The sequence below is a fragment of the Aphis gossypii genome, chromosome 2 (genome assembly GCF_020184175.1).
Source record: "Aphis gossypii isolate Hap1 chromosome 2, ASM2018417v2, whole genome shotgun sequence".
Taxonomy (NCBI): Eukaryota; Metazoa; Arthropoda; class Insecta; order Hemiptera; family Aphididae; genus Aphis; species Aphis gossypii.
In genome coordinates, this window is record NC_065531.1 from 67,087,094 (window position 1) to 67,113,244 (window position 26,151).

At 29.6% G+C, this 26,151-nt stretch overlaps 2 protein-coding genes across 7 annotated transcripts; both read left to right on the forward strand.

Moving 5' to 3' along the window:
• Positions 1 to 212: 212 nt before the first annotated feature.
• On the forward strand, positions 213 to 11,161 carry LOC114129487 (forkhead box protein K2-like). The gene is made up of 10 exons (XM_027994235.2): positions 213 to 1,479; positions 2,783 to 3,037; positions 3,510 to 3,668; positions 3,739 to 4,165; positions 4,453 to 4,604; positions 4,697 to 4,911; positions 6,428 to 6,571; positions 7,256 to 7,367; positions 7,431 to 7,632; positions 9,490 to 11,161. Exons 1-10 carry the CDS (start codon positions 1,139 to 1,141, stop codon positions 9,700 to 9,702), a joined length of 2,220 nt encoding a protein of 739 aa, XP_027850036.1. The 5' UTR covers positions 213 to 1,138; the 3' UTR covers positions 9,703 to 11,161.
• An 895-nt stretch (positions 11,162 to 12,056) lies between these two features.
• Positions 12,057 to 21,665, forward strand: LOC114129488 (zinc finger protein squeeze-like). Of its 6 annotated transcripts, none has more exons than XR_003592841.2 (9): positions 12,058 to 12,512; positions 16,490 to 16,788; positions 16,852 to 17,031; positions 17,347 to 17,445; positions 17,534 to 17,729; positions 17,796 to 18,001; positions 18,484 to 18,781; positions 18,869 to 19,630; positions 20,054 to 21,665. XR_003592841.2 is itself a non-coding variant. In XM_027994239.2 (8 exons), the coding sequence occupies exons 2-8, from the start codon at positions 16,498 to 16,500 to the stop codon at positions 19,576 to 19,578; spliced, it is 1,980 nt and encodes a 659-aa protein (XP_027850040.2). In that variant the 5' UTR covers positions 12,057 to 12,527; positions 16,490 to 16,497; the 3' UTR covers positions 19,579 to 21,665. The 6 variants fall into 6 exon arrangements, 4 of the variants coding, with proteins under 4 accessions (XP_027850040.2, XP_027850037.2, XP_027850039.2 ...); XR_003592842.2 differs by having other exon boundaries at positions 20,102 to 21,665; XM_027994239.2 differs by having other exon boundaries at positions 12,057 to 12,527; positions 18,869 to 21,665.
• The last annotated feature ends 4,486 nt before the right edge of the window (positions 21,666 to 26,151 follow it).

Sequence of the window (26,151 nt, forward strand, 5' to 3'; positions counted from 1 at the left end):
ACGTTTACGACAACGATATTTTTTCTCGTTAAATTATACAAAATATAATATTTATTTCAGTCTTTTTATTTGGTCAATTCGTAATCAAAAACGCCGTTCGCGTAGAGTACAACTACCGTCTTAACCCCCGAAATCAAAAAAATAAAAAATAAAAAAAATTGAATAAAACAGAAAGAAAACGTCGTTACGTCGAGAAAACGGAGTGACGGAACGTCGGGCTGGCGGGCAGACGGACGCGGGAAAGAATATTATATAAAAAACGATAAACCGGCGCGCGCGCGCCGCCGCGGGATTTCGTCGTCGGTTCGACGCGTGTCCGACGATCGACGACGACACCACCGCCGCTGCCGCCGCCCACATCGTCACCGTCACCGCCACTCGACGTCAACAGCAGCACCGGCCGCCGCAGCAGTTCGATCGTCACGTGGTACACACCCTCCACCCGAGGTCGCCGGTCATCTGCTGGTAAACAAACGGGCACACCGCCGCCGCCGTCCCCCGCGCCCAAGCACACGCACACTATCGCGCCAGCGCGCGCGCGCACACACACACGCCACACGAAGTCACGCGCACGCACACACACATACACACACGCGTTTGTTCGCACTCGTACTTTGGTTTTTCGTCGTTCGCATCGCTGTCCGTCATCGCCGCCGCCGTTTCGGGGAAAAAAAAAAATAACAGCAGCAGCAGCAACTCTCGCCGTCTCGCTCTCTCCCTCACCACTCGCCGTCTCCCGCCCGTTCGCGATCACGTCCGACCATCATTCTGTCTCCGTCTGTTGCGGTCGGAACGTCTGTACACGGCCGTCGAGTGTGCGTGTGCGCGTAACGCGTCGTCGATTCCGCCGCGCCGAGTACGTCTCGTGCACACACACCGGTGCAGGTTACTCGCCTACACTCGCCCGGGCCCCGACAACGACCACAACACCGCCGCAGCATCGACGCGAACAACCTCCACGCCGTACCGCGCGATATCGTCGTCGCGTGTTATCGCGTGTGTCTATCGTACGTAGTGCCGATATCGCCGTCGTCGTCGTCGTCGCCGCCGCCGCCGCCCGCCGTACACGCGCGACGCACGGACATCCGCCGCAGCAGCATCAGCCGACACGGTGCTACGTGTGCAGCACGCGGGGACCATGTCCGACTCGGATTGGACGCTGCACGCGCTCAAGTCTATGCCCGGTAGCCCGACTAACGTGCAATGGGCCCCGGATCAGGACGTGACGGGCGTGATCGCCAAACTCGAGGGTCGCGAACTCGAGTACCTGATCCGACAGAAGCGCATCGTCATCGGCCGGAATAGCTCCAAGGGCCAGGTGGACGTCAACATGGGCCACTCGAGCTTCATATCGCGGCGTCACCTGGACGTCCTGTACGAACACCCAAACTTCTTTCTCACGTGCCACGGCAAGAACGGCGTGTTCGTGGACGGCGTGTTCCAGCGGAAAGGCGCCCCGGCGCTACAGCTGCCCAGGAGGTACGGTACCCGGACGTCGGTCGTGGTGGCCCAGCGACGGCGGCGGCCCGCAAAGGCCGTCGTCGTCTCTGTGCGCCGAGACTCGGTCTCGGCTGCTTACGATCGATACCGTCCCGGCATTTGCTTTTTTTTGGTTTTATTCTCTTTTTTTTCGGATCTACGGTGAGAAAATCGCACGCGGCGCCGCCCCTCCCCCCTTCCGCTCGTCGATCATTTCGATCCGGCCCGGCGGCCTCTGTGTTTACACACAACGTTTTGTTTCCCAAACGATATGATAAACGAATCGGGGGACACGACGTTGTTACGGGCGATCGATGATAACGTGTTTTTGTTGTTTGGTTATAAATGGCTGCGCGCAAGTGTGTGCGTGTGTAACGGGTTTTCAAGGTCTCCCTGTTGCCAAAGTTCAAAATTGTCGATTATTGTTCAAACACGCGCATGCGACGCGTAAAAAAATATTTTCCCTTATCATCGTTCCGAATCGTCGGACTCTTGAACACTATGTGTTTTGGGTCCGACTGCTACCCCAATGTCGTCGGTGAACTAATAAAAAGTTCAAAAGACGTCTATGAAATCCATTTCTGCCCAAACACATTCTGTCTTGTGATCCTTGTTTTCGGCTTACGATTCCATTGATGTAGTAAAACGTTAGGTCTTTGGTTGATTTCACATACCTACATCATTTATATCAAACCACAGTATATAAATCTAAATAAAACCATATGCAATTCATCGTTGTTCGATATCCCGATATTTCACTATACTTGTAATAATTAAAGCTTATTTTAAACAGGAATTTATGCGTTTTCGATCATTAAGCAATATTTGCTGAATTATGTGAATTTTAAATATGAAATTAGAATTGTTAATTTATTTTTACATTTTAAAGTCAAATATGTTTTTAATCTCTTTGCTTTCGCAATAAGAATTATTCATAAATGTAAAATACCTTCTGGTAAAAATATTAGTTTTAAACCAAAAATTATTACTATTTACCTACCAATAAACATTCGTTTTAAGGAAAAATTATTAGGATAACATTATATAACTAAGTAGTTAATATTAATCTGAAGATGCAATTGCAACATCTGTTTTGAATACAAAACTTGTATTTATTTTATGTTAGGACCTATGAAGTAAAAGTTCAATATTAAATAATGAGGTACTTACTGTTTAATATGTTTTATTAGTATTAGAAATTACTTATATTTTGTTACTTTTGCAAAACAAATTAATGAATTAAAATTATTTATTAATCTAATTATGTTAAAAAATCATACAGCAATTATTTTGTTTTCTTTAGGTGTTTAATGCGATTTCCTAGCACAACAATTCGGCTAGTGTTTTATTCATTGATAGATGAAATGGCACCACCTCCTGTACTTCAAAATACATTTATTCAAACTCAAACTAGATCAATTGCAACACCTTCAAGAAGTTATGCGAGTCCATTGAGTATAAATATTCCTCCTCAAGTCATCAAACAAGAGCCTTCAACATATTTGTCAAAGGAAAATAGATTTATGAGTCCTTTTCCGTCTCCTACTGGCACTTTAAGGTGAGCATAAACTCAATTTAAATATATATTTTTTTTGTAAATAATATAATTATATTATTTACAATCAGATTCTTAATAAAGTACGATTGAATGTGCTCAACTTCTATTAATACAGAAAATTTTGTTTTGTGAGATAATATTTTACCAATTTTTAAAGAATTAAAAACTTATGAATGTTTCAATAAAAATCGCTCATTGATACATTTATTTTTTTTTTCATTACTCTTTTATTGTTTGTTTTTATTTTAATGAAAAATTAAAAATATATTAGTGAGATAATTTTAAATAATGTAAAATAAAACTAAAGCTTTTATTACTAAGAGTATTTATCAGTGGCGGTGAGCTTTATTATTATTATTATCATGCATAACTGTGTCAGTCGGCAGTTGATGTGGAATTGGCAAATTTGTACTGTCTCTAAGAAGTACTCTTAACATTAGAAACATTTATTTTATGATCTTTATTTGTTTAGTGCTGCGAATTCATGTCCAACTAGCCCTAGAGGAGGACATAATCGACATACACTTGGACCAGATTTGCAAATGGCAGCATATGCAGCTGCAGTAGCTCATCCTGGTCAAATAGGTGTAATCTCAACGCCTACATCATCTGCTATTTATGTAGAAGAAAAGTAAGATTTTCATGAACAATTTTCATTAATATGTTAATGTGTTTAATTTATATGTAAATTGTTTGTTTAGTAAACACTTAAATAATATGTCTAGTCAGAGTAACCGAGATGAAGAAACTAGCCCATTAGATGCAACTGTTTTTGATGTTAGCATTGGAAGTGAACCATTTGTTGGTGATTTTTATAGAAATGGTACATCAACATCCACAGGACAAAATTACAGTCCTCCTGAAACTGTGATCCAAGATAGATCAACACCTATAAATAACAACAATAGCAATAGCAATTCTAATGCAAAATCTAAAGATGAGTCCAAACCACCTTATTCATATGCTCAACTCATTGTACAAGCTGTTGCTTCAGCTTCTGATCGTCAGCTTACTCTAAGTGGAATTTATTCCTATATTACCAAAAATTATCCATATTATCGATTCGTGGATAAAGGATGGCAAAATTCTATTAGACACAACTTGTCATTAAATCGTTATTTTATAAAGGTAATTATATTACTACAAATTAGATAGATTAGGTACAATCTAATAAAAAGTGAAACTTAATACTAAATTATATCTATTGAAAATAATCTAATTTAAATGTTGATAATTTTTGAAGATATATTCAAAATTTTAAGAAGTGTTTTTGGAATTTTTATAAATTGACTTCTTATAAAGTAGAGAAAATAATCAATAGATTTTAGGTAGAAATTGATAGATTTGCCTATTTATATAACTACAATATTTTTTAATAGTAAACTAATTGTTCTATTTTTTAAATTGTTATAAAGGTTCCTCGTTCACAAGAAGAACCTGGAAAAGGAGCTTTTTGGAGAATTGATCCTTCATCTGAACAAAAATTAATTGAGCAAGCTTTTCGGCGTAGACGTATAAGAGGAGTGCCTAGTTTTAGGCTTCATAATTCATTTGGAATGTCTTCAAGGTAACTTAATTTTATTTATAAATAGTTTAATATTTAGACTTAATAATTATTATAAATTAAGTTTTATAATTCTTTAATTTAATCTTATTTAGAAGCGCTCCTCCATCACCAAGTCACATTACTGGTGGCGAATTATCAATTGCAGATTCGTTATCTAGAGAAACTTCACCATCGCCTCCAGTATCTTCTTCAGACCAACAACAAGATGAAGTTTGTCTGACAAATTCTATCTCAAACCAAATTAAATCACCAAATAAAATTTCTCATACTAATGGTGTTGGTGTGCTTCACTATGTCTCATCAACAGGTAATAACTCTTGTATAATTAAAAATATGTGTTGCATAGTATTAAAATGTATTTAAATATGATATGATACTGTCTAATATATTGTATGGCTGTACACTCAAATAGTATTAGCTAATAATTATTCTTAAAATTTCTTTCCAAGTAATAGTACTTAGACTCAGGGACTTAAAACATTTGCTCAATATTTTTTGGTAGTTAAATAAAAAACCTACTTTGGATACTTACAACAAATTTAATAAAAAAATTGTGTTTTTTTTATTATTAAAGCTTGTTTTGCTTAATCTAGATTTTCAACTTTTTTTAACTTATGTAAAAATCAAAAATCTAAAACGTACATTATATACTTTATACTCTCTACAATTTGTGCTCTTGCAGTCCATGACAATGCTTATATTATGCGGACTTGTAACTTGATTTTTGTAGCAATACTTGTATAGAATTCATTATTTGACAAATAGATATAGAAAAATAAACAATATTATTAAATGAGTATTTTTAATAACCAATTCTAGAAATGTTTGATTTATAGATATATGTATTAGTGCTTACATATTTAATTAATTATTAGATATCTTAGTCCCTTGCTTAAAATCGTTAAAGAAGTATTGAAGAAAGTATTTATTAATCGATTTATTTACATCTGAAAACTAATATTAATTATAGCTAATAGATAATATTTATAACTATTATTATTACTAAGCTTAAAAAAAATTTTATAGTATATATTTTCTTCTAAATGAATAATTTTTATATTTTTTATTATGTAAAAATTTAGAATATAGATAAGATTGTTATTGAATGTTTCTTTTATACGTCATACAAAAAAAATAATTGATAGATAATAATTTTAACATTACATTATTTTTCCATTTAATTTATTTAGTTTCATAGTTTCTTTATTCTACAAACAAAAATACGAAACTTGAATTTTTTTTCTTATGCACATATTATAAAATTGTAATATTTTATTGATAATAGGGTATTCGTTTAGTATGTGACCTACCAAAACGATTATTTATATTATTGGTACCAACAACCAATGCTTGTTTATCTTAATAATTTTATAATTTTAATATTATATTCACTGGTTCTTAGTTTTTACCTAAAAGATATTTTGTCGTTATAATAAACTAACTTGTAAAAGTTAATTGCCAAACATAACTAATAATAAAATTATTTTTGACATTATTTTTTTTTTCTGATATTTTGAATGTTATCTGTTATCTGTAATAATAAAATAATATAATTTTATGGTTTTTAAATTAATTATCAGTCAGGTAGGTTACACATAATAAACAAATTATCCATACGGTAGGTCACATACTAAACGAATATCGATAATATCATTACTTTAAAAACAATCTTAATTTTATCTTAAGTATTAGCATTAACTAAAAATAAGTTATCTTTTTCTTAATATTTGTTAAATTACCATGTATTATTTGCATTATAATTGAAAAATATTCATTCAATTTTAACAACAATTAATGAAATAAATGTTTAAATTTTTGTTTAGCTAACAATGAAACTTTAGAAATGCAAAGTCCTCAACAATTAACGTTCTTAAAGTCACGACTAGTCTTGCCAGTGACAACTTATAGTAAATCTACAACCAGACATATTACAATAGTAAACAATGGACTTCCAACATCTCAGTCAGGTAATTATAATTAATTAAAAAAATATAAATACAAATTCAATAATTCTTAAGACAAAAAGACACTCTTAATGGTATGTCAACACACTACTTATCTTCCATCACTCTAACCTTCATGTAAAATAAACAAAACATTCTCACACAATTATTTTTATATTGATGTTTTTAAATTATTTTAAAGTACAATATTGTAGGTTGATTGAAATTTGGTAAATGCGTAACATGAAATTTCCAATCTAGTAGTATACAAAGCTCATTATTTATATTTTTGTGTGATGGTTGTTTTTTGCTTAACGCCATTCAATTACCCATTCCAAAAATTATTAAGAATAATATTTTTTATGGTATAAAATATAGATTTGTCAAAATACTGTTTCTAAACAATTAATATCCATTTAACTTAACAAAAAAATACTTAAGTCAAATGATAATAAAATATTTAACCTATTTATCAAACTCTCAAATATATTATTTTCTTAAATTTGTATAACAGATTATTTTACTTAAGGTTACTTAAAAATCATAGAAGAAATAAATGATTTCATTCTAATGCATTTAATGTATGTCGAGTGTAGGTGCGAGAATAAAAATATAATGTGATGATTTTCAATCAGATCTTTACTAAGATCCAACTAATATCTCTAAAAATTAATAATTAACTATAAAATTATACAATTTTTTTTACAGGAAGCACAACTAAAACTAATTTAAACTTTATAGCCTTTCCTCCACCAATCAAGGAGTCTTTATTGCCACAAGCTCCTGTAATTGTGCAAGCTTTAGATCAGACATTTGATGCGTAAGTAACTCTAGGTTATTGATAGATTTAAATTACTCTGAATGTTATTGTTTCTATTTTTAGTTCTAAGCTGAATCATGCATTAAATATTGATAAAGCAGTTAACCATCATAAACAAGTTGAAAATAATGAACTACATGAGGATATATCTCAAAATAACCCTACTCAAGGTATAGAAATAGAATCTGGAGAATTCGGAGTTCAAGATATTCATGAAGAAATTATTGACGATACTCAAAAGACAACGGGAGAAAATATAGAACAGGTTGGTTTTTTATTAAAAAAGTAATAGGAATGATTTATATTTTTAGAAAATGTTTATTAAATGTCAAATGATAAATGCAATTAATACATTTACTGAATTCCTGTTTAAAATGCACCATCATTTGTCAGCATTTTGATTTAATTCATTTTTTGTTTACGTCTACTATAATTATTATTTCATAAGTATTTGTCATACATTGATGTTTGAATTTTTCAACTTTTAAGAATTGCTTTTTAAAATTACAATTTTCTCAGTCGATTATACTCAGTATATTCAAATATGATCTGGTTTTATTTTCTAACTAATAACGAGTTTTTGGCTTGATTATAAATAGCTTAATGTTTAAAATCTATATGCTTTGTGATTCTTATTATATGAATGAACAAAATTTAATTTTTGTTTTTTTTTTTTACAGTTTAAAAGTATTATTTTATTTTATATTAATCTACAACATGTCACTAAGTCTAATTTTATAATCTATTATTATACATTTCATCATAGATATTTAATATCTATGCATTTCATATTAGGTTTATACTAAATTTCTTATCAGATTTTTTTTTTTTTGTCACTAGTCACAATAAAAACAAAAACTTATCTTATTTTAGTATTTTTGGATACATTTAAACTAAATTACCCATTATTCGATCTATTTTTGTGTAGATTTTGTTATTTTTATTGTGTAATTTTCAATATTATGTTAATAGTATTGCAAATAATATGTGTTTAGTTCTGTTAAATCTTTTTGTATTATTATGATTAACATTGCAGTTATGTTTTGTTCCCCTGTTGACTGCCATTATTTAATTACGAATTATCAGGGCTAGGATATGTATGCAATAAAATAATTGTAAAATATGCATTTTATTTACCAAAATATGCATTAAAAAAATAATAATTTTTAAATATACACAAAAATAAAGTTACAAAAAAAAAATAAAATATTTATTTATTAAAATATATCAGTGATTAGCTGATTGTCATATGTATAATTGAGATTAAAAATTAAAAATAATTTATTTTTCGCATGCATTAGTAAGTTATTATTTTAATAATAAAATTTATAATTAAATTTAATAGTAGAAATACATGTTATATGCTACTATCACATATTTTTTTAAATTTCCAATTTTAAAGATCTGTGTACCTACATAGTATATTGTATCATAAGATTGTATTTCTAAAAATATAATTTATTGTTTGATCAAAAAACCAAGTTATATACTTTGATCAGCTTAATTGTTATCGGCTTAAATAAAATAAATACAATTATCCTAAATATGCAAAATAAAAATAGTACTATTTTCATTACAATAATATAAATCGTGTATATTACTCACTAAAACTCCATTTGGATATAGCAAAAAAAAAAATCGAAGCTGTTGCATACAAATCTTAGCTCTGCTAATTAGAATTAAAATATCAATTGGTGGTCCCAAGAGATTGACGTACATCAGACTCCTATGTTACAGTACAATTACATAATATTATCAACATTATCATCCTATTTTTACCAACATTCATATTTGCTTTTTGTTAATATTTTCAAGAGTGCCAAATTTTTCTTAATTTTAGTTACCTCTGTCCTTAAACTATTTAAATTCATTTGTTATCCATATTTTAACTTTTTACCTGTAGATATTGCTTTTCAAATATTTCCATTTTATTCTTGTCTCATTGTCATTTTTAAATTTTATTTTTTTTTCTTCTATTGTCATCGTAATTTGATTATAGCAATATTCTCATTCTATTAAACATTAATAAATTAGTATTTTACTGTATTATTGTATCTATATTCTTTAATGGTAATTTACATAAGCCTATTTAATTCATCATTTTGTATTTTTGTTTGTTTAGTCATCTAAAACTATCAAATCTGAAGAATCTTCTGAAAATGGAAATCAACAAGTTGTTGGTGAAGAAGTTGAAGAGGAGGAAGAAGTAGTTGAAGATAACAATTTTGAAGAATCCAAAGAACCGGATACTAATTATTCTGACAATTTTCAAGAACCACAAGCTAAGCGTGCCAAATTAAATTATTATCAACAAGAAATAAATGGTGTCCCTTAAAGGTAATTTATATATTATTAAAAGTTTAAACATGTTATTGTTATGATATTTAAATAGGTCTTATCTTAAGAAAAATTTTTTCTGTACATAAATTATGTATAAATTTTAAGTGGGCTACAAAATTATTGTTATTGTAATAAATTGTTCTCTTAAATTAATTATGAAATATCTAGCTTAAATCAAACTAGATATTTCTTTCCGTCAAAATAATTAGTTATTTTATAAATTAAGTAATATATTTTTATTTTTTGCTTAAGCAAAATTATAGGCAGTATATTATTATGTTATAAGATACCACACTACATTAATAACAATGTGTAATAATTGTAAGAATATTGTATTTTTGCTAAACATTTTTTTACGATTGTTCTAGCTATTATGATATTATACAAATTATCATTGCAATTATAAAAAAAAAATCCAAGTGAACAAGGTAGCCCTAAATTTAACATGATGACCATCATTATCATTTTATCCTATGTCTCATTATGTTCCTTGTACATAACCGTAAAAACATATCTATTGTAAAAAAAAAAAAATTTAATTCCAATTAAATTACAATTTATTTTTGGTTGATAAGGAATTTTATTTCTTTTTAAAGTGCAATTACATTTAATCTTTCTATATTTTTTCTTTTGTTATTATTTTTTTGTTGATTATAAATGTTATCAAATTAAATAAATTGCCATAATTTTTAATCTGTATGTGGACAAAAGCTATTTTTTCGGTTTTTAATTGTTTGAGAATTTTGATGTTATAAAGTTCATTTTTAATAAATAATATGTGATTGGACATTTTATATTATACAAAAAATATAATATAATTATTTTTATAAAATAAGTTTTTGTCTACTTAAAAAAAAATGTGTTACCATTTGTGTTTAGAAAGATTTAGTTTACATTGGTATTAAAATTATATAAAATTAAATTAAAATTTTACTCAATTTGTTGGGTTTAAACATAAACAAAATTATTATGTTGGATTTTTTAAACATCTTGTACATTTTTCTTGTTTATTTATATATTATAAATATTTCAAAAGTATTTTTCAATCAGCAAATAATTATTTTTTCATTTAGTTCTTTACTAAAAAAAAATAATAATATTATGCACAAATGCAAATGTGTATTTTTAAAATATTGTATTACTGTCTTGGGGCATCTTTATTCAATGGATGTGTGTGGAACCTGGCTCTACCATATTTATGTGTACCCCGTCTCTAGTTGTATTACTCTAAGCAATTCCGACAAGCACAAATGTTTTTTTTTAAAAAAAAAAAAGATTGTAATAACCATGATGTTGTTAGTAGTATTTATATATATCATAATTTAATAAATAGATTCAAATTGTATTAAGAAATAAAAATAGTCAACGCAATACTTTTTTAGCACACTTGTAAGTGTAATATAAGATTACTATTTACTTTATTTTGTTGAGACATTAAATTTATAAATTATTTAGTTTGAGTGTTGTTAATAAAAAAAAAACTAATCGTCTTCTCCTCCATTCTCCGAAGTACAATAAACTTATTTTAAAGTTTCCAAGTGTTTCTTTTTATCCTAAACATATCACCGTCAGCGTGTATAATACGCCATACGGAGTTAGGTACTGTCGTGACTTACAAAAATAATGTTTTAGATATATTATTACACATTTACACGGTTTGTGTGTGTGTGTGTAAGAAAATAACAAAACATTAATCGAGGAATCGATCCGTTGTAAAAAAAAAAAAAAAGGAAAAAAAACCATATAACACAGCGACAGCGTAATCAAAGCGCCTCAGCAGCTGCTGAAATGCTGATGCGTGTGCATAATATAAACGACAAGGTACGATCAGGAGTTCGACGGTCAGACACTCCGGTTGGCGCCACGTGACGTAGCATAACGTCTAGTCGTATTTTAATGACAAAATGATAATACCGACGAGCAGACGTGACGTGTTGCGCAGTCTTAGACCAAATTTAGTCTTCAGCGGTCATACCCATGTCTGCCGCGTATCGTGTGCGTTGCCGCGACCGTCGCTTCCCGCTAGTCGGAAGCTTCGTTTCGCGCGCCTTTCTAGTTTCCGGACGTTGTCGTCGTAACATAACGGTAAATACAGTGTGACCAACAGCGCGCGTGTCTGCCCACCAGTAGCTGATAAGGGGGCCTCCCGTGGGGAGGGCAAAGCTGCTGCACCATAGGACTACGATTACTGTAGCGTTCAACAAGTAAAAATCGCGGCCGCCGCGCCAAGGTCGTGAACCGGTCGTCGCCGTCCGCGGGCGGCCCCGACACGGTAATACCGCGTCGCCGCCCGAGGCCGGAGAATTGACGGTCGGACCGTGTGGCGGCACTGTCGCCTCGGTGAAAACGTCCATTCGCAATGGCGTGTACGTGGACGGCGAAAGGTATTCCGTAGTTTTTAACTGGCGGCCTGTGTTCACGTCGACGACAATCGAGCAGCGCGCGCGCGTTATGTAGTGTTAGTGTTTTTATTATTTTTATTATTATTATTATTTTTTTTTTCAATCACAAAATATATACAATATACGTATATATTATGTATTTTATATTTTATCCATTATAGTTTTTGATTTATACCCGCGAAACGAATCACGAAAACCAAACCAATATCGAGCATATTATTATTATTACTATTATTATTGTTGTACATAATAAAATATTATATTGTATAAAACGAGCTGCTGCTGCCACCGTGTCGCTGCCTGAAAAGCTGCCTACCCCGTCATCTGGTCTGGCTGCGAAAAAGACGTCGAATCGGAGCCACCGAAAGCTGACGTCTGAGCGTCGTCGCCGTCGCCGTCGCGTGTGAGTATCATCCGTGTGAGTAGCCGCCGCCGCCGCGTCGTCCCCGCTCACGTACAATACAGGGCCTTCTCTCCAAAATGGCTCTGCCCCTACCTTTACGTAGTGGTGGCCCGCACATGTATGTGTGGATGGCGGTGCGTGTGCGTGTGCGTACGCGTTTTCATCCCGACTTGGGTCAACGGTGGTGTGCCGTGCCGTCACCCGCCCGCCCATCCGCCCTCCAAGCGCGCTCGAGGTGTCCCTCTCCTAGGAGCATTTTTATTATTTTTTCCCGTTGTCGTCGTGTTTTTTTTTTTTTTTTGATAATCGCGTCGAACGCGCCGTCGCGTTCTTTTCCCGCGAGATAACGGTACGCACCTCGCACGTCAACGGTGTTTTCGTACGATCGTCACCGTCAATGTCGATCCCGATCGTTCGGGAAACGACCGAAATCTTCCGGAGGATCGTTTTTTTTTTCCACCCTCGGAAACCGGGGGATGCGAATCTACGACCCGTTTGGCGGTCCGGACGCGCGCGCCGTACGATCGCACGTTATTAAAATATATATAACGATGACGACAAGAGGACCGCGGCGCGCGCGTCTCGAGAAAGTACAGGCGGCCGATTTTTATAAAATATTTCCGTACCGATAAGTAGGTCTTGCGGCATATGATAGTCACATCCTGGTTCTTTAGAATAATACAATTTTTTTTTCCATTCCGTTCCTCCGCTCATTATACACGCGACTGGATAGTAGAAAGTGAAAGCGTGTACGTACGGTTTGTGAGACCGTCTACTATAGTAATAATAATATATATTTTATATTTTTATTATTACATTGCTGGCAAGCGAGTGTGTGTGTGTGTGTGTGTTTGTTTGCGAGAATTGTACGTACGCGTGTGCGTTTGGGGCCCTGTTAGCCTGCGCACGATTTATTTTTTGTAAAAACTCATTCCGACGCGTGTGCGTTTCTCGGGACGTGTTTATGACAAATTCGAGAAAAACCTGTGGGACGGACGAGAGTAAATTTTTGCCGACGTTGTCTCGCGTCGACGTTTTTTGGATTTTTTCGTTGTTCTCGGCGCCGCTTACAAAACGAACAATGGTGTAGTAATGATACCGTTGTAGAATTCTTAAGTACCAATCACGACGACATCATAACGTCCAGTCTAAAACGAAAAGGTACTCTTTCCAATCGACCAGATAATTTTGTCGTTTTCCGTCGTCGTCATCCACTTCCGGAAAACTAGTATCTGACGACGACACCGCTGTTTCTCTCTACGAGATTCGTATGCAATTTTTTTTTTTTTACACAATTTGCTTACATGGCTATATATTATATTATTTAGTTTCAGCACAATGTCATTAAAATATCGGTTCTCCGTTATCTACCCACTCGATTTCTGGCACTTTTTTTATCTCTTAGTTTCAATTGATTTTTTAATGATTAATCGAGTCTATTGGTGTTTTTTCTTCGCAAAATAATTATGTAATCATACATTTTTTCGATAGCTACGATTGCCGACGACACAATTGAATTTGTTGTTTTCCCGTGTTTTTTTTCTGTTTTTTTTCCCCAATACTTGCGTATAAAGTATCATTGCTCAATATCAATAACACACGATATAAAAAATTTCTTTGTTTTAAATTTCTAGTTCATAATACTTTTGCATTAGTGCCTATTATTGTTTTTATCATTATTATTATTTATGACACACTGATCTATTGTTTTTTTTTTTTTACATAATCATTATACCAACATAAGCATTATATTATGAAAAATTAATACTAAACAATATTGAATATTGTTTTCTTAAAACCGTAAATATAAACCATAAATGATATTTTAAAATACAACCAAGTATTTACTAACATTCTAATTTATTAACAACTCATACTTAACATTATCTTAAATATTATACTAGTTAATAAATATATCATTATTCTTTAGATTTTAATTAATATTTTTTATACTAAATATTATTCATACTTTTATTGAGTATGAATTCTATGAAATATTTAGATACTGAATTAATTTTAATTGTTTTCATTTGTTCATATATGAAGCACTAATAACTATCATCGTATTTCATTATCGTCATGTAGTCGGTGAGAGATAATGGTAGTCATACGGATTTTGTCTACCGATTAAACATAGAGATTGTTAAATTGTCCAAAGAATTTGAACTCCAATAATATTTTGTGAATCCGTTGATTATTTATTAAAAATATTATATTTTTATAGATACTAGAAATTTTAATCTAATAATTTTTTTTTAAATATAATATGTTTACTTCTCTCTTAAAATTACAGTAGTTCCATAATCTGCAGTCTTTGATATTGTCTGTTGAACTATTTATAATATATATTGTATGATTTTATATTTTCTGCTTAACTTATACAGTGAGTTTAAATAATATGACGTGTATTTAATAAGGAAATGGTACAGAAAAACATAATTCAGAAGTGAAAATAATAATTATAATTAGTTATTAAGACATTGGAGATCTTAATAAACTACAAAAGCATAATATGATGTGTCAATGATCTAGATAAGATAAATTGTTGATATTTTATAGCTAATACCCCCTCAAAAAAAAATTAATAATATAATAACAAGTCCTTTATATAATTGACCAGGCAGCATATTAAAATGGTACTTAAAATAAATTGCTTTATTATTAAATTGATTTCAATATTTTTAAAATGTATTTAGATAAATCATGGCTTATTTAGTTTTATATATGATCTTAAAGCAATGATATAACAAAGCACAATCATAATAATTTTTGGGTCTACAAAAAATAAATATAAATGGTAATAATCATGTTTTCCAATTTTACTGCTTACCTGAGAAAGTAACAATACATGGGGACCTACTTAATTTAACCTTATACTTGGTACCTTGTACCTGCAATATTTTAGTATCAATAATATTAGTGACTTCATGTTTTCTTGATTGCTGAGCAATTTAGAAATATAAAGATGGCTGTCTTTAAATTGTATAAAAGATATTCACATATTTAATAAATAAAATTAAAATGTGCATAGTATTAGGTAAAAACAATTAATATCATATTAGAATTCTCTTAAGCAATTTATAAACATTTTTACAGTTAATCTGTTTTAAATAGTGTTTGTCCTATTATCAACTATCTAGTGTATTATTGGTTTTAATAATAAAGGAACAACATTTCTATGTTGTTAAAATACATTTTATGCTCATACCTTTAAATGGACAATCAATTTCTTAGAAAACCATTGAATAAAATAAACTAAATCCAATTTGAAGCAAAATTATTTTCTTAAGTTTTCTAAATTGCCTCATTATATAATGGTTTAATAAACCTTGAAATTTCTAATTTAAATGTCTATATGTATTCTATATGAAAGTATCTTGTCAATTAACCCATGAGTTATAAATTACTAATATTAAAAATATGATTAATAAATGTATATATTAAGTTAAATATATTTGCACAACTTTTATAACAGAAAAATATCTCTTAATATAAAATTCATAACATTATTAAATAATCAATCACAAAATAATAGGTATTGAACACTTAATAAACACTTTCTTTGATTTTATGAACGTTTTTTTAAAAATCTAAGTTGATAAGAATATCTCGTACAGATATGATTATCATTGTCCTGAATTATTTTTAAGGTCTTGAACAGTATATAGGTATTTAGACTTGATTATTTGTTGAAAATTATAAATTTGATTTAATACAATGTTAGTATTGGGGAGTACTAATATTAAATAAGTTTATTTATCTTAGAAATTTTCTTACTTATAAATAGATGTATTTATATCAATATTTGCTTGATTTTATTTTGATTTCACAAGTTTCAATTAATAGTGTATTGATAAAAAATATGTATACCCAAGTTAATTGTATTGTTGAAGTTTATTTTATTTTCATCACAATTATATTTGTTTAAAATATTAAATTATTTTGCATGTATTAATAGTTAATTATTTTTATTTTAGATTAAAGTATGAATACTGGAAGTTATCCTACATTTGTGACCGCTGCGCCGGCAACTTCATTTAACACCTGTTCAAGCGCAAACATGACTCAAGTGAATGCAGGAAACAAATATACAAATGTTCAACAGCAAACTGATACGTCTAACGCTAATACAGTAGTTAATACTTCTAATACTAGTGGACAAGTTGTTGCATTGTTGAACAGTGATGAAGCAGGTGTAACTTACTTAAGGCCTGTGGATTCAAATGGTTTTGCTGTAAATTTAGCTGGAGTTGGATCATCTAATCAACAAGGACAAGTATGTTTAATATTATTTTTAACTTTTGTATTTTTTTTTAATATTCATAACATTTTTATTTAGATATTTACTATTCCCATAACTGTTCCTGGTTCTAAGCCTGGAGAACAAAGCCAAACTATACAAATTCAAGTAGTTGGGCAAGGTGGTATATCTGGTGATAAATTGTTGCCTGTTTTTGGTCCAGTATTACAACTACAATATAGTAATCAACAACAAGATAATGGAACCATTCAACTTCAAGTAAATTATCCCAAATAATAAATAAATGAACAAATGAGAATTATATTTTTAATTTTTTGCCTGAAAATAGCTTAGGATTGTATAAAACGTAAATGTTTTATGATGAATTTTCATAAATGGAATTATTTTTAATTTCTGGTTTTATGAAAATATTTTATTTTTTATGTTTTAAAACATCGTTAAGGTTTTAGTTATTTTATATTACTGATTTTTCCTATAGTTAGCCCTGTTTTTAGAAGTAATAATTTACCTTTACTTCAGTTTCACTCATCTTTGAATTCAATATTTTTTAATTTTATATTTTTATTCTATTAGTTACAGCAAGAAGGTGATGTTTCTAATGACCAAATACATAACAACAACAATGATTCAATGCAATCGTCTGATTTATTGCAAGACGTTCAAGAAGAGCAAGTAATTACTTCCCATTGATTAATTATGTTACTAATTTGATGAATTATATAATAAATAGTAAATACATGTATTATTTTAAATATGTTAGGATATGATACAAGATGTCAAACCAGTAATTATCGAACAAAGCGGCACAGATAGTAATGGTTTACCATTCCCATTAGCAGTAGTGGTAAATCAAGACATGGTTGTGCGGCGTAATCAGCAAGATAACAAAATAATTGGCGATCAAAAAGATAATCAGGCAGACAAACGATTAAGAATTCAAAATGAACAAGATCCAGGTAATAATAAAAAAACCAAAATTTTTTTTATTGAATTAAAATATTAACAAATAATTTTACTTCCAGCAAATCAATATGTTATGACTTATTCATCTAATTCAAATAATTCTGTTTCATTGGCTGATTATATATCAATGAATCACGATAATATACCTCTTGGACATTTTTTAAAATTTTCTCCTGATAATAATAAAAGAGATAGTATGGAATCATCTGGTAACCAAGATGATGGCAATAGTGAAATGGTAGTTTATGAAGATGCTAATAATGGGGTAATTATGAACTCTTATTCTCATTGTTTATTTCAATTAACTTATCTGATATTAAAATACAGCTTAAGCTTAGTTTTAATATGGATGTTTAAGTATTCTTTTTGTATGTTCATTTTTGTAGATTTGAATAAAATATTTTTTTATAGATACATTAAGTGCCAATTAAAGAAAATATTATTTTTATTTAAAACCACAAAAATGTACTAAAAAGTAATTTAGTTTGTATACATTCACAATTAACATTGATTAGTAAATCAGTTTAATGTTTTTTGATATTCTAAACAATTTCAAATTATGCAATGTATGCATACACAATTGTGTTATTTTAACATCGCATAATTTTTGCTTATAATTTTTTGAAGATTTCTACTACTCAGTGTTTTTTTTAAATAATTATTTTTTTTAAAATTGTACATTTAAACATGGGTTTTATCTTAATTAACTTATCTAGTTTCTTAACTAAATATTGTTTAAATTTTTAGGAAAAGGGTAAAAGAAAAAAAAAATACAAAAAGAAACCACCAGCTGCTCGGAAACCAAGACCTGGTCAAATACATATCGCAACTGCCTTAGATGGTACACTTCTATTTTGTTGTCCAGAATGTAGTATGGCTTACCCCGATAAAGAAATGCTTGAACAACATTTAGTTGCTCATAAAATAGAAAGAAGATTTATATGTGACCTATGTGGTGCTGGACTTAAACGAAAAGAACATCTTGAACGACATAAATTAGGTCATAATCCAGAGCGCCCATTTGTTTGTAATGTTTGTTGTAAAGGTAAATTTCTAATTATTTTAATCAGTCATTATTAAATATAAACATAATGATGTATTAGATTAAGTATTAAAAATTCTTATAATTTAGGTTTCAAAAGAAAAGAACATTTAAATTTGCATGCTGTGATCCACTCAGGTGTAAAAACTGAAGTATGTCAGGATTGTGGTAAAGGTTTTTATCGACGAGACCATTTAAGAAAACATACTCAAAGTCATATTACTAAACGTTTGAAAGAAGAACACGCAGCTCTTCAACAAATGGCAGAACAAGTAACAGTATCAGATCGTCAAAAAATGTCCGTCCCGGAGCTTATCCAAAATCAAAGTCATTCAGGACCAATCATTAACGTGGCCCACCAAGAAATGATAATTGATGCTGTTGCTAGCGGAAGACACAATAGCCCTACCCCTCCAAGTGATCATCAAATTGTCATCACCAAAGGCAACCAAAAGCTTACTGAACAAGAGTTGATTATACTGCAGCAGCAGCAACAGCAGATTCAACAACAGCAGCAGCAACAACAACAGCAGCAGCAGCAGCAGCAACAACAACAACAACAACAATTACAACAGCAGCAGCAACAACAACCAAATAGTCCTAATATAGCCCAACAAGAGATGATCATTGAGGCTGTAGGGCAACAACATCATAGCCCATCTCCACCACATGTAGAACACCATCAAGTAGTTATTACTAAACTAGAACCAACAGATGATTCAAGAGAAAATGAAAGTATTGTTTTGACTCAGTCTGATGCTAGAGAAGCACTTGGTTTACTACACCATCAATCTCAATGACCTATACTTTCAATTGCCAAGGTGACAATTAAACAGAAGCCACCATAATAATGCAAGTATACTATTGATAATCTATACAATCGTTTCCTAAAAGTCATTTGATCTAAATTCAATGTTAACATATAATACTATTTTTAAATTCTACCAAAAATAACTTCCATTATTTTTTTTTACAATTATATAGAAACAGTCGTGCTCAATAAATTGTAAATAATAAAATTTATATGAATGACATTGCTTTTGCACGAACAGCAAATAATTTTGTAGTTCAATATTTTATTAATATAATCATATTATATTTTATCATTTCTGACTGTCAAAAGTAAATGTCAACAAAAATTTTCCGTTAACCTAGCCTATTTATTATATTGAAGCATAATATTATTTAAGATCGTCAAATTATAATATTTTATTATTACTATCATAATTTTAATATTATTATTGAATTTTTAATATATATATATTGGTTAAATAGAAGATTGTGAGGAGAAAAGACTCATTATTGCTTGTTTCAAATAAATAGGGGATAAAACAAAAAAACCAATCTTGCTCATCCTCCTTCATTTGTTGAAGATATACAATTCATCCCATTGACAAAATTTAAACCTAAAATATAGATAAATAAACTGCAGTACTAAAAGCAGAATAATAGACGATATATTTTTTATTTTTTTAAATTTTAAATCATTAAGGTAATTAAAATTATTATATAAAAACTGTATAGTCTATTTTATTTATAACGAAATTGTATATTTCTAACTTTCATTATTGAATGAAAATATTGTGTAAACATGTTATTTTTATTTTTTACTAAACATTTTATTGTTTGTTATATTATTATTAAAATATTTATATCTAAACTATAATAATAACATATTTTAGTTTATTAACAAAAATTTAAATATAAATGTAGCATGCTCTACATTTTTAAATTAAATTATTTATAAAACAATATGATATATTTTTTAATTTATTGGACAGTTAATATGTACATTTCCTATTAATGCTTGATAGTTTCATTTTTTTTTTTTATGTTTTATTTTATTATAACTTTTTTAACCACATTCTTTAATAGAAGCCTTACATTATCAATACAATTAGTTTTATATTAAATAATTGATTTAAATTATGTTTGATACTATAATTGACCAAAGTTTGGTAAATTACATATATTTTATTACCAAATATAATTAAAAGTTAAGTATATAATTTTTTAAAGAATTGTAAATTAACGCTTTTAAAAACATCTAATACATTATTTTTTTTTAAGTAAGCACTGTGATAAAAAAAAAACTAAATTTAATTTATGTCTATGGCTTTTCTGTAATGTCTTTAAGATACCAGATATTTAATTATGTGATAAGTCGTAGTTTCCATACATACATATAATATGTATATGTATGTATGTATACTCATGCATATTTATAAACAATGTACACTATGATTTTAGAAATTTAGCAATAATGATTTGATTTGAGGGTAAAATAATACAATGTTAGTTTATTTATGTTCACAATAAGTTAAGTAATTTTAATGTAATATAAGAAAGCCGTTATTTTGTATTAAGATTATTTTTTGTTTTTGTTATGTTGTCAATTAAATTGTCTAAACCAAAAAAAAAAAAAATGTAATTCACTTACTACATAATATGTTTAATATTCTATAATTTTAAATATGAACTATGTGATAAGTTACAGTGTAAATAGAGGTGCATATCATCATCTAGATCTTAAAGTGTTAAAACAAAAATGACAATATTTTTTTTACTTGATATGAATTTTTATACAGCTATTTTTGTTAGCCATATGAATGAGGACAATTTCACATATTTTTTAGTTAAAATTTCAGCAAAATTAAATGTTATTAACTATTAATTACTATCACTTTTATATTATTTATGTTAACATTTATACTTATGTGTAAGGAATGTTTTGTATTGTATAAACATAATACATTAATTTTGTTGGTTGTATGGGCTAGGTTAATTCATTTTTATTTAATTCAGTTTACATTATAATTTGTCTTAATATTTTTGGTTAAACGGTTTTAAATAATACATGCATTTATTATCAATGATTAACAACATATTTTTCTTTGTTTTAGTTTTACTTATAAAAATAAATGCATGTGATTTGTGTATTTATTTATGGTTTACTTAAGGTAACATGTGTTTTTTATATATATATATATTATATATTTATTTATACCAAAGTTAATCTTTAAATGTCTAATTGTTTATTACCTTTCAAATGGTAGCAATTTTATTCCAGATATGATATTTCAAAGAGATAACATTATACAGTTATTCAGGTGGTTTTAATTATTTATCACCATGTCTTCATCCTTTTATTTTTCGTTCAAGTAATTTCTAAGTCCAATTTTTATTTTCATTAAATTAAAAATATGTTTTGTTTCATTCTGGTTTTAATCATGTTCAACATTAAACATAGTTATATGAAATTTTAACCAGCATATTCTTTAGGATCGTCCATAGACCATAGTGTTCAAATAACTCAATTTTAATAAATATTTAAAATTAAAGTACTATTTACTAATACTTAGTAATAAGAGAAAAAAAATTATTAAATTTTTAAACTGATATCAATAACACTACAAATTATCTTCTAGTAAAGAAATAAGCAAGATAATTGCAAATGGCCTAAATAAATAAATTAAGTAATTTAATATGTTTTTAACCATGGTTATGTAAGCTACTATGCTGATCGGCATTCCTGGTCAATTTGTACAGCTTGAAAGAGTGGCAATAGGTGTAACAGTTTCTGTTGTTTTCAGCACTGATGCGTCAAATAATTTAAGTACGATATGTTAAGAGGACGTCAAACGTGTATTTTGAAAGTATAAAACAAGCTTCAGCTCTCAACACAATGCACAGATACCGTAGAAACATGGTTTTTACTTCAATAGAAAGATCATCACTTATACTATGCTTCCTCGATGAGTTTTTAAAAAAAATGTCTTGGTTTATTTTTTACGTAAAGGGAAAAATTAAAAAAACTGACATTTTTAAGCTTGAGTATTGGTTAATATATTAAATTGATCAAAAAAATCTCTTCAAGGAAGCTTAGTTTAATATCTCTCTTTTCAGCAGAATTAATCACATTTCTTCTAAGTAAATTATTGAAGGTGCTGTAGCTATGGAGCGAATGATAGTTCAGACTGCATAAACACGTTTTGTCTATATATCATACGTGTGTAAGACGGAGACAACACATGCGGGTGTGATGTCCTTTTAATATGTGAACGTCCACACATCTTAAAAGTAGAAAACTGAAATTCTTGGGTGGCCGGAAAAATTACTTCTTTAGTATTGAGGACTCTAATGACAAGGCCCTTTAATCCGCTTAAAACCATTATATATTCTTAGGAAATTAAAACGCGGCGTTTTTTCACATTCGTTATACATAATAAAAAATAAGTAATAAATAATAATATCATTCGGCAATGATAAATAATTTAAAAAAAACAGCCTAACACTTATAATAGGTAATGCATTCTCCGGGATCTAAAAAACCAATATAGACTAGGTACACGGTAAAAATCAATTTAAATTTTTAATTTAACTTTCGTACTTTAATCGCTTGGGAATTTTTACACGTTTTGTCCCTATACCAACGAATAGAATTCAAAAAGAAAGCACGTAGGATTAGTGTTTTTTTTTATATCGCATTCATATACACGGTTCGAACACGGGATAATGCGGAATTGGTTCCCAAATAAAATTACTTATTAGTTACCTATATCAGTATAGCGCTGTTATAAAATATGTTAATATGTGCAATCGATAATCTTATAATATTTTAATAGGTTTTACGGACCAGGAGACACCACAAAGAGGTTGGCTAAGTCGTCTCCCAAAAATTTATTTTCATTACTTTTTTTACTAATGAATAAGTAAAATGAATTGTTGAGATTATTGGTTGAGCAAAAACTTAATGATTTAATGAAATCAAACTGCTCTATTTCTTTTTGTGTTAGTTTTTTCATTTGTTGTCTTGTCTTATAAGTGCTTTATTCTCACATATTGTTTTGGCTTCTATATTTTATAAATGTCTCAGACTGAATTTATAGTAATTATACATCAATAAAATTATAGATGTTAGAATAGCTAGAGTAAAACTAAATTTAGTTTGAATGAAAACTTACACAGCTGTTAGTTGCAGTTAGCTGTTAGCAGAAAGCCAGAAAACTGTGCCCTAAATATTTGAGGGGAAGCATGAAGTTCAGCGTTCTGAGGCACAACTATCCTTTAGCTAAAATACCTATTACCGGGCCGCAATTCACCGGTCTCCGACATCGCCATTGCCATGCCTAAACGTACCTATTCAACAGTTCCAATTTTTTATAATAAATTAATAAATAATAATAGTGACGTAGTGTGAATTGATCTTTATAAAAGTAAGAATACCGAATATTATCTGTTTTCTGGAGATTTTTACGATATTTTATAATTTTTAAACAAGTATGTAGTACTTAGTAGATACCTATGTAAAATATTATGATATAAAAATTGTAAAAAAATCGTGTGAAAATGTATTTATTATGCTTTTTCTTTTAAGCTTGGAAATAATATTATGTTACCTAATTCTTTCAATTATTAATGGTTATACTATTTATAGGTATTACTCAAAATTGATACTGTTTAACGGCTGAAAATAAATTTGATATCATGTTTATTATGTTTGCAAGACGGAAACTACCTACATACATAATATTCGGGCGTGGCATCCTAAAATTGTTCTCACTTCTGTTTTGACCTCCTGTGGACTCAATGTCTCTATTGTAGTCGTATTCGATCGCACGTTACGCCCGATCCGGTCTCGACAATCCTAAAGCACATTTCCAACTGTTGCGCCAGTATACAGAATCTGTACTGACTCGTCCATCACAAAATGTGTACGTAATTTACTAGTATCAATTTATCGGTGTTTTCGTAGATATAATTTGCCATTCGTGTACCAGCGCTGCGGTTTACTGCTATGTTAGTCATACCTACTTTAGTTGAGTTTATTTTAATTTAGCTTATTCCTGGTAGACACAGCTTCAGTCGTACAAGCTTATAGGTACTAGAGAGAGTTTGTATTATAATTGTGAGTTTTAGTTCAAGTTAGGTAGATTGATGTACTTGGATTTCTTTTCCACGGTCCGCTTACTAGTCAGAAAATTTCGAAATAAATTCATCAAAATCGAGAAAATTGGCTGGCTGTTATGTAGTTAAATATTTAGAATGTTCAATATTCATTCTTAAATTTTCATAGTTTAATAAATTATTTCGAATAATTTTTGGTTTTGAGAACTTAAAATCATAAAAGTTGGGGGTAATTCTTCAAATATTTTTTACGAGTATCTGGAATTTAAATTTCGACAAGTTTAGATTTCACGATTGAAATAATTATTTTAATTTTATAAGATACTTAGTTTAAAGATTAAAATATTTTAATTGTAAAAATTTAAAACATTCTACTAGTATTAAAACGTTATAATTTTTTATGCAAAATATTTAGATAAATTTTAAGTTATTGCACCTATTTATGTGGATTGACGGACATTCCCCCCAATATATTATTTTCGATACGGATATTTCCCCCATTTTTTTTTTAAATATAATATGTATAATATATTTTATTATCATACAATTTTTATTACATTTATAATTTATGAAAAAATAATTTTTTAAAAATGGTGGGAAAATGCACGCTTCGAAATATATTTTGGGAGGACATGGTCTGTTTACCAGTTATATGGTAGAGCCGGTAATGGTATACAGAAAATATAAGTCACGGATTTAATAATTTAGTACAGTCATTTATTAATAATCAATTTATTATGAATAATTAATATCTTATTCGATATTTATTCAATTAGCTAATATTAGTTTATATAGTCGAAGATTAATATAGCCATTATAATCAAATAATTTTCCAAAATATTTTATCTATATAAATGTACATTTTACTATATATATTTAACTGTTTGTGAGTCTTTATTGTATAAAAACTATTTTCTCCGCAATCATTAATTATGGCAGGTTGTATAATTTTTTAACCTTCTAGTATGATTTTTTTTTTATTAACACTTGTAGTACACCAATGTAGGTACCTACAACCTACTACATGACTTATCTATATGTCTACATGTACCTATTATTGCATTAATGAATAAATCCATTTATATGATTTCTAAAAACAGTTGGGCAAGTGGGTACCGTTCTTCGTTCGGCTGTAAAATATGATGGGTTAGGTGGATCGCTAGCTGTAATGGTTGTGTTAAATTTGAATTCAGTGATTTATCATTATTCATCGTATACGAAAAACAATTCTGAGCGGAGACGGCCAATCAGTCTATATTAATAAATAATTCATGATGTTTAAATGTTTTATGATATTATTACTATAGTTAAAGTGATTTATTTTACCATAAAGTAATATATAGTAGGTTAAATTAAAATTTTCCGAAAACAAACGATTCATTTACATGTATATTACCATAGCCACGGGGAAAAGGGGGGGCGTTTGAGCTTTCCCCTAAAAATATTAGAAAGACATTGTTTTTATA

Coding starts and splice junctions, on each gene's coding strand:
- LOC114129487 (XM_027994235.2), top strand. CDS start 1,139: ATGTCCGACTCGGATTGGACGCTGCACGCGCTCAAGTCTATGCCCGGT. Junction 4,605..4,696: donor TCATTTGGAATGTCTTCAAG/GTAACTTAATTT, acceptor AATCTTATTTAG/AAGCGCTCCTCCATCACCAA. Junction 7,633..9,489: donor CGGGAGAAAATATAGAACAG/GTTGGTTTTTTA, acceptor TTGTTTGTTTAG/TCATCTAAAACTATCAAATC.
- LOC114129488 (XM_027994239.2), top strand. CDS start 16,498: ATGAATACTGGAAGTTATCCTACATTTGTGACCGCTGCGCCGGCAACT. Junction 17,446..17,533: donor AAGACGTTCAAGAAGAGCAA/GTAATTACTTCC, acceptor TAAATATGTTAG/GATATGATACAAGATGTCAA. Junction 18,782..18,868: donor TTGTAATGTTTGTTGTAAAG/GTAAATTTCTAA, acceptor CTTATAATTTAG/GTTTCAAAAGAAAAGAACAT.